Source organism: Geotrypetes seraphini, chromosome 11 (genome assembly GCF_902459505.1).
Source record: "Geotrypetes seraphini chromosome 11, aGeoSer1.1, whole genome shotgun sequence".
NCBI classification, from domain to species: domain Eukaryota; kingdom Metazoa; phylum Chordata; class Amphibia; order Gymnophiona; family Dermophiidae; genus Geotrypetes; species Geotrypetes seraphini.
In genome coordinates, this window is record NC_047094.1 from 109,048,539 (window position 1) to 109,058,246 (window position 9,708).

Below are 9,708 nucleotides of genomic sequence, written 5' to 3' on the forward strand. Positions count from 1 at the left end.
GAGAATACCGTGAATGACCGGGACTGCAAATCGCGAATTCGCGGGGGAACACTATACTGTATTTTGGATTTTTGATATTTAAGCATTCAGTTGGGATATATTTACTTTGAATAAAACTACCATTACTACTATTTCACATTTCTATAGTGCTGATAGGCATATGCAGCGCCGTGCAACAGCATATTTAATAGACGATCCTTGCTCAGTAGAGCTTACAATCTAAATTAACAGACAACAGGACAAGCAGGGGCTTAGGGAGTTTCTCAGGGTGCTTATGGTGAGGGGGTTACGAGCAGTGTTCCCGCTAAGCTGCGCTGGCGTGCGCTGGCGCACAAAATATTACATCGCAGCGCACAAGTTTCTCGTCACAGCGCACACACCACCACGCTGCCAACATTCAAACCTAGCGCGCAAAATTACCGGGGCGACGTCAGGAGAAGCGTTCCAATTTGGCAGCGGGGGAAGCTCCTGTGCTTCTCTCCAACGTCCGGCTAACGCGTTGTGCGGAGAAGCCAGCCCGACACACCGAGCAATGTCCGTGACGTGGGCCAATGGGAGAGAGGCCGGAAGAGGTGGTTGTAAACAGTTGCAGTGTGGTGGGAGGGGAGCTCGGAATCGCAGCCGGCATGCTGCAGCTGAAGGACTCGGAGAGCAGCCCCACGGCCCTTCTGCCAACTGAGGCCAATAGCATGGAGGTGCCCTTTACTCCCCCGCCCCCCCCCCCCCAGCTCCACCCTACGGTCCTTAAACATTCGCGACCCGACCCTGAAGGAGTACTTCCTGTTCCGGCTGCTACTGCTCTCTGCCGCCAGCCTCCTGCTCATCTCAACCGGTGCCGGTGTCCGCTGGAGGTAAGGGTTTGGAGGTGGGCCGCGAGGTAACAGAAGCCAGTTCTTGGGGTGGACTCACTCAAGATGCAATAGTTGGTCCCACTATCTGGATAAATATCCCAGATAAACTTAGGACTGCAAAAACAAAATCTGCCCTACCGTTAGCCAGTAACATTTCCAGATAGAAATAGTACAGTCCACTCTGCATGAATATTCAGTGCTGTTTGCTTCCCAAATTGCAGCACTATTTAATCTGTGATTAAATGAAATGTCACGGCTGATGTGTACAACAAACGCCAACTGCAGTGTTTAAATATTGACTTCGTAAAAATCAGATGAAAACAGAGAGAGAGAAGGACCAAACATGGGAGGGCGGGACTTGTTAGTGTTAAAACAAAGGAGCCAGCTGCAAGAAATGAAGCATGTTGAGAGTTTGGGGATATAGTCATTGGGTGAGATCTGGAAACCTCCTTGTGTAAGAGAAATTGTTCATTTTAACCGCATCCTCAAACAGCTTTATATTACACGCGTCGCAAAGGTAAGGGGAGGCTGGGGGAGGAATCGGACGTCGGGGTGGGGGTGCTACAAAACTGAGGCCGCACGAGCGCCATTGTTTATCTATACATGCATGAAGCAAGTTCTTTTCAAGTTTCGATCGTTTGAAGCGTGTGCATAAACTTTCTTTTGTGATCTTCCATAGATTCAGTCAAATAATTTTTACATCCATTCGAAAATGTCGAAGCGTAAAGAGAATGAAGAGTTTGGTAGCAGCACAAAGAAAAAGCGCAGCCAATTTAAGAAGGAATGGCTGACCGAGTTTTTGGTTGACACCACGTTGCCGCACGCGAGTGGACGGAAAACAGTGGCGATGAAAGAAATATTCGAATATAGCGACACGGACAACGCATTAATTTGCTCCCTATGCCGAAAAGCAGGTGTTAACGGAGAATGGAGCACAGGGAAGACTTGGTCTGAGTGGAAAATTGATTATTTAAAGCGTCATCTGAATCATAATTCTCATTTAGAAGCGGTTCAAAAGCTTCACAATCAAAGCCGAGGTTTTCTAATGAATTTCTTGAAAGAAACTCCCGATAGTCGGAACAACAGAATCGAATACGCACAGAGATATAAATCAAGTCCAGAGGAAGTTAACATTTTAATTGATAATATATTGCTAGCGGTAAAGTTGAATTTGTCCATGCTATCCGTCCAGGAATTTCACAATCACATGGCTAAATACGTAAAAATACCTGATAGCTGGAGAAGCAAAAACTATGCTTTCGAGTTCCTTGACTGCATAAATGCCATTGTTAAACGGGAAACATTTACAGAAATCCGGAGGTCTCCTTTTCATACCCTAATAATTGATGAAAGTACTGATATTTCTGTTTCGAAAATGCTCATAATATACATTAAATTTAGAAGAAGTGGCAGCAACATTCATGAGACAGTTTTTGCTGGCATCAAACATCTAACTGCTTGTGACAGCACAGCTATAGTTGATGCTATAAAGCAGTTTTATAGTGAGAACGATTTAGATTTCAGTCGTATGGTCATGTTCACGTCCGATGGAGCATCAGTCATGCTTGGGAAGCATAATGGTGTAGCTGCAAAGTTACGTCAATCAGTTCCTCATCTTCTAGAGCAACACTGTGTAGCTCACCGTGAAGATCTAGGCATAGACGATGCATGGAAAACGATCCCATTCATGAAAGAGATCGAAACTCTAATACGCACCGTGTATACGATTTTCAGTAGATCGAGCGTACGAAAAGCCAAACTGGAGGATATTGCTAATGCTGCAGACTCAGATGTCATTTCATTTAAAGCTATACATGATGTTAGGTGGCTGTCTCGGCACTTTGCTGTAAGTGCAGTGGTTAGAAATTATGACATCCTGTTAGAATATTGTCAAGAACAGGTGGAAGAAGACAATGATCCCGTGCACAAATACTGCCTGACTAAATTGAGTAATCTGGAATTTAAAGTTGCGCTATTTATTCTCTGCGATGTTCTTGAGGAGCTTGGATCACTGTGTAAGCTTCTTCAGAAGAGTTGTTTGGCACCTTTGGATGCATTCCAGTTCACTAAAGCCAAATTAAGGAAACTCAGATCTCAATATCTGGGAGAAAAACCACATTTCAATGAAAATGTTGAAACTCTCATTTCATCTTGTAATTCTGTAATTAAAACAGATCATATTCTTACATTTATTACACAAACTTGTGATCATATGGACAAAAGATTTCCTGACAATGAATTAGAGGACTGGCGTGTTTTCGACAAAGACTGTATCTCAAATCCGTCCAACTTAGAGGAATTTACATTTGGAAACGAACAATTTTCACGATTATCTAACCGTTATTTTCTGTTAATGAACAAAGATGATGAACATTGTTTCAAAAGGCAGCTTATTTCAGAATATTCGGAGTTCAAATATATTATTGCTGAAAAAGTAAAAGCAGGAGCTATACAAACGCTTCAGGAAATGTACAATTTTGCTCAGCAGCATAAACAGTTCAGTGGACTAAATGCTCTATTAGACGTGTGTGGCACCTTTCAGGCTTCAAGTGCCGATTGTGAGAGAGGATTTAGCTTGATGAATGCTATAAAGACAAAGACTCGTAATAAGTTAAGAGTAGAACATTTGGAATGCCTAATTAGAATCAAACTTTATTTAGCCACAGGAAATAATGTAAACATAGACAGTGTTTACAATTTTTGGAAATCAGAAAAAGGCAGAAGAGAACAATCTTAATAAAGAATTTTGGAGCCTAAAAGCCTATGGAGAACTTCCAGAACATGCTAAAATCAATGAAACGGACACATTTGGCCCCGGTGATGACGATGAAATCCAGTTTGATGATATTGGGGATGATGATGAAGATATTGATGATATCTAACTTGAGTGAAGAATTGATTCCATTCCAGTTTCACAACAATTATTCTACAACATATTGAGTGAACTCTTCTCACTGAAGGCAAACTTTGTGCCCAATAAAATGGTTTTCAATATTTTGTTTTAATGTATTTATACTTTTGTGTAGAAGCTGGAATTGATAGATTGTCTAGAAATTGAAAGCATCAAACGTATTGTCTTCTGGACTGTTTTTAATTTACAGTTTACACATATGGATGTAACAGACATAACTACATTTGTTGTAAAACATTTATTAAGATATCATTTCATCCCTACAATTTCTGTAGACTGTTTTAAAATAAATTTGAGTTTTTCTGGTAAAAAAAAAATAAATAAATAAAAAAAATAAAGAATTTTGTACTTTCAAGAATTAATGCGTTGTTTTGTGTTCTTAAAAATATTATTTAACGTTATTTAATTTAGCGTGTAGGCCTAAAATTCCTTTGAATACCTCGTCCTCATGTATCAGCAACTTTGACAACATATTTATTTGGCTCATAACTTGCTGGCGCCCGATATTTTTAGCTCACAGTGAAAAAAGTTTGCTCACAACACCCGCCCGCTTAGAGGGAACACTGGTTACGAGTTAAATGCATTCTCGAAGAGGTGGGATTGTACTCTGAATTTGTATAGTTCCAGGGACAGAGCTTGATGTATCAAGTTTTCAAGTTTCAAGTTTATTAAAATATTTGATTAAACGTAAATCATGGTTTCTAAGCCTTTTACAAATTATATTTTAAACAAAGGGAGACATAATAGACAAATATCCACTTAACAAAACTAGACTAACAAGAACATTAGGAAAGTTGGGAGAACTACAATTTTAAAGTAAAGTATACATAAAAGGTAGACCACAATAGGGAGGAGAGACAATCAGGATTATCAAGCAGCTCTGGCTAAGATTGAAATCTATTTAAGGGTCGTATGCATCATGGAAAAGGTAAGACTTTAGGTTTCCCTTAAATTTGGCTAAGTTTTTTTCTGCCCTGATATACAGAGGTTAGGAATTCCATATCATGGGGGCTGTAACTGCGAAGGAAGTAGCACAACGTGAGACAATAATTTTTAATGACGGTGTATGAAGTAGGTACTGAGAAGTAGGTTCATGAGGAATAAGAAGTTTATGAATAAAGGCTGGTTCTTTAGTGTCTTGAGATTTAAAGACAGTCTGTTCCATACATAAGGTGCAGTAAGAGAGAAAGGGCGCAGTCTGGCGTTGGCAGCAGAAGAGAAGGGTACCGATAAGAGAAATTTTCCTAATGAATGGAGTTCCCGGGGAGGAGTGTAGGGAGAGACAAGAGAGGAGGAGATTGAGGCGCTAAAGCGTGAATCCACTAGTAGTTCAATAAGAGGAGTTTGAACTGTATGCGGAAGTGAATGGGAAGCTAGTGAAGTGGCTTGACCACCACGTGTATAAATTTCACAGTAGAACACAATGTTCTGATGCTCCATATTCTACAATTTTCTTGGCTAGTGGAACTGGAGAGCAGAGTCTCAAAACTGGATTCTGTGCCAAGTTACGAGAGGCTTCCATATGACATCAGGTACATACTGAACCCATGACACGTATAGTCTCACCATACAACATCAGCTCTATAATTCATCAAATACACAAGTGATGACAAGAAAGATTACTAATAGAACACATGTCTTTACTTAGGCCCACTTTTACTAAGGTGCGCTAATCAAATTAGCGCGTGCTAAATGCTAAAGTGTCCATAGACTAACATGCATGCGTTAGCGTTTAGCGTGCGCTAGATTGATTAGCGTACGCTAATTGACTAGCGCACCTTAGTAAAAAAGGGGGTTAGTATTTTTGTATACTACTACTACTGTTTATTCAGTTGGTTCCGTAACAATTGAATGCCGGACAAAAGTGCTCCAACAAAGGTGAGTTGACAGTTACGCGCGTAGGATGCATGCGCGCCACCGCTCCAGCCACTTTAAAGCCTTACCAGTAGCGCTGTGAAGCGGGGTATGGGGGGAACCCCCCAGTACATGTATAAGTACTTGCGCTCCCATTGGGGGGAGGGGGGCTTGGGGGGAGAACCCCCCAAGTACACTGAAAACTCCCATTTTCCTTTCAGTTTTTGGTGGTCAGGAGTTTTTCAGTGGTCGGGAATTTTCCTCCAATGGGAGTGCGAGGACTTGTACATATAGTGGTGAGTTCCCCCCCCCCCCCACACACACACACCCTCACAGTGCTAACGGTAAGGCTTGAAAGCGGAGGGAGCATGGTGCGCATACATCCTGGGCGCAATTGTCGGCGTGCCAAAGTCTGGCGTGCTTTTGATGGGTCACCATTCAGTCATGTCTGACCCTTGGATACTCTGTAGGCCAGTTCTTGCCTTGCTTCCCTGTTTTCCACAGCTTCTTTCAATTGCTTGATGTTCATTCCCATGTCATTCTTGATGGTATAGCGTTCTATTTTTATAGCAGAGTTAAACTGCTTTGACTTAGCGTTTAAGCAACAGTACGGCAAATGCTTTTCATTTGAAGATTACATAATTTTAAGCACTGGTTTCAGGTATGTGTTTAAGCCTTACTTTATTCTGAACTCACGTCTACTTTCCAGCTGACAAAGGAAACTGAAGGAAACGGGCAGAAAAAACAGGTTTCGCTTACTTGTAGAAATGAACTATGTTTCTTTGTTGGGCGTAAGTGTTTCATGATTTGCTTGGAGAGATAAGATTGGGGCCACACCCTTCAGCAATAATTCTTTACCTCCCAACAACCTGGGAAAGCAGAGAAGTACTATTGGGAGGATTAGCTGAAAGAGTGATTCACGCAACGATCATCTTTCTGTTATATTCTTTTCCGAAAGCCATCTGGTTCATAAACACAACAATTATGGTGGTTGAGTTGCTCCTGGTAACTGAGAAGATAGTTTCATCTTGAGTCAGAACTAGAGGAAGTTTAAGCTCAGACTGAAATTAAGCAATCATGTGGACAGGTCATGAAGGATATACAATAACTTCAAATGCCATTAGGGGCTGTAAATCTTCACAGAGAAGACAGCAGCTAATTTTAATATCTTCACACATGTTGGCACTTGGAAACTTGGAGGGAGGTTTGGGGAGTGAAGAAAGCTGGGGTATCTTAATCCATTATTGAAACACACAGCAATAAACAAGCAGAGTAAAAAGAAGGTATTGTTGCCTAAACCGGAAGAGTAAACAACTGCGTCTTATCCAACAACTCATAAAGATTGGCATGTGCAGCCTCAAATGTTTATTAGAGGATTGAAATATTAATGGCATAGGGAGGAAGTTATCGACATAGGCTACCGTTATGACAGGCTTGTCCAACCTTTTCCTGCTGAGAGACACTTTTTATATTTTGTAACATTCGGAAACAGGGCAGGATTAATTTGTTGAGGGCCCCTAGGCACACAAGTACACTGGGCCTCCTGCCCTGCCCCACCCCACCATGCGCCCAGACGGAAACAGGAAGCTGAATCAAAGGGAAGATTTGGGCAAGCAGCACCGCTTGCACAATTACAGTTCCCGTTGCCTTTCTTACCCGCGTTGCTTACTTGTCTTACTTTCTGTCGATGGGGGGGCTGCGTTGCCAATCGGGGTGGGGCCAGTGTTGCCAATTAGGGGGGGGGGGGGCCGCGTTGCCGATCGATGCTGGAGGGGTCCATCGCCGTCTGGAAAAACCAATGTTGATGCCCTCCTTCATCGGGCCCTCCTGACCATTTCAGGCTCTAGGCACATGCCTACTTGGCCTATTGGTTAATCCTGCCCTGTTTGGAAGGCCAAAACATACACCATTGTATAAATACAGTACAATGATGCAGCCCCCTCCCCAGTCTTCACCCAGTCTCTCTCCCTCTCTCTCCTTCCCCCCCTTCCAGTCTTCACTCAGTCTCTTTCCCCTTACATGGCTTCAGATGCAGAAGAAACAACGCAAGCTTGAGCAGCATGGTGCTGGAAGCTCGGGTTGGTGAACTAGCCTGAATTTCTGACACCGTGTGGCTCAAGCTTACAGAGGACAGAGTCTGGACAGGGTAGCAGGGATCCTTCTATAAGCTTTACGTAAAACATGCTAGAAATGTGCTATAGAGTTGCACATTTATAGCTGTTTGTTCTATGTAAAGGTTAATAAAATAGTTTGTCCACTTTCTAGTGAATTCCATACGAATTACTATTAACCAATAAGTTGCACTGTGACTCCTGTTGGAGACAATTGTTTGCTGAAACACAGCTGTGTTGGGTCTCATCGTAGATGTTGTTGATTGCTGGAGTTAATAAATTGGATTTCTTTTTCTTTTTTTTTTAAGCCTATTAGGGCTATTTTCAAAACACGAAGAAGTCCCATAAAGGCATAAATTGGCACTTAAATGTTTTTCTCACCAAAACGTCCATGTGCCGATTTTCAAAACCGTCTTTCTAGGTTGGACAAGCCTGCATTAAGACATGCCATTTTACCACAGGTCCCATTTTATGCAATGAGACTGAAGGCTCCTCTTACAAAGGTGCGCTAAACGTTTTAGCGTGCACTACTTATTAGCACACGCTAACCATGCGCTAAACGCTAACAGGTGCATGTTAGTCTATGGATGCGTTAGTGTTTAGCGTGTGCGTAGAATTAGCGCGTGCTAAAAATGCTTAGCGCAGTTTAGTAAAACAGGGGGTGAGTTACTAATAAGTGGGGTTAACAGTAAAATAACACATATTAACAGTAGTCCATGTTGATAAATCCTTCCCTTAGACAAAAAAAATGTCTCTACTGATGTGCATTTTTTAATGCATATGTGGTTTATTAAAAATTTTAGTGTATGCAAATTAATGCATGTACATTAATACAAATGTTTAAAATGAACTGACTAATGTCTGAAAATTAGGGAATAAAAGCCAAATGAACCAAAGGTGAACTGAAAATATTTGGCCTGTGCAGATCCCTAGCCTTCACTCAACCACCAACAGCTCCTGCATTCCGTAGTCCTCCAAGTTCTCTTGTTGTAGGAATTATCCCCACTGGTTTCTTGGTCGTTCTTGTGAAAGCCATCTGCTTAAGCTTTTATCTAGGAAAGAGATCTTTGTGCCACTCAGTCACCCAGGAGAAGAAAGAAAAAAAATCAAAGATATAAGCCAAGGGTGAGCTAACCCCAGCATATATGCCTCTGGACACCTCCATCTTGCACACAACTTTCCTGGCAGCGTTAGCACCACATTCTAATCTATGCAGATGGCAAATTTTGAAAATGTACTGCTAGCATTACAGAGGATGTGAAATATCGAGTGGTTGCAGGTTGTAGGATTACATCAGTATTCATAGAAACAGAGAAACATGATGGTAGATAAACATGATGGCAGTCTGCCCATCCGCAGTAACCATTATTTCTTTCACTCTCTAAGAGATCCTACATGCCTATCCCAGGCTTTCTTGAATTCAGACACAGTCTCTGTCTCCACCACCTCTACCGGGAGACTGTTTTACCACCCTTTCTGTAAAAAAGTATTTCCTTAGATTACTCCTGAGCTTATCACCTCCTAACTTCATCCTATGCCCTCTCATTCCACAGCTTCCTTTCAAATGAAAGAGACTCAACTCATGCACATTTATGCCACATAGGTACTTAAACGTCTCTATCATATCTCCCCTCTCCCGCCTTCCCTCCAAAGAATATATATTTAGATCTTTAAGTCTGTCCCCATACGCCTTATGACGAAGACCACGCACCATTTTAGCCTTTCTCTGGACCGACTCCATCCTTTTTATATCTTTTTGAAGGTGCGGTCTCCAGAATTGCACTTGGTTGGTGGCCCACTAGCTCAACATGACTTCTTCAGAGACATTTTGGCCCAGATTCTATAACTGGCGCCTGAAGTTAGGTGCTTAGATCAGTGCACCTAGCTGATCTAACTACTTAAATTTTGTAAATTGGCTTAATCAGGGCTGATAATTAAAAGCGCCATTAATAACCAGTGACAAAAAAACATTTTCAAAAAT

General features: G+C 41.8%; 1 protein-coding gene across 1 annotated transcript; it reads left to right on the forward strand.

The window, feature by feature from the left end:
- The first annotated feature begins 1,359 nt into the window (after positions 1-1,359).
- Positions 1,360-3,950, forward strand: LOC117368958 (E3 SUMO-protein ligase KIAA1586-like). The gene is made up of 2 exons (XM_033962774.1): positions 1,360-1,368; positions 1,531-3,950. The coding sequence occupies exon 2, from the start codon at positions 1,564-1,566 to the stop codon at positions 3,586-3,588; it is 2,025 nt and encodes a 674-aa protein (XP_033818665.1). The 5' UTR covers positions 1,360-1,368; positions 1,531-1,563; the 3' UTR covers positions 3,589-3,950.
- Positions 3,951-9,708: the final 5,758 nt, after the last annotated feature.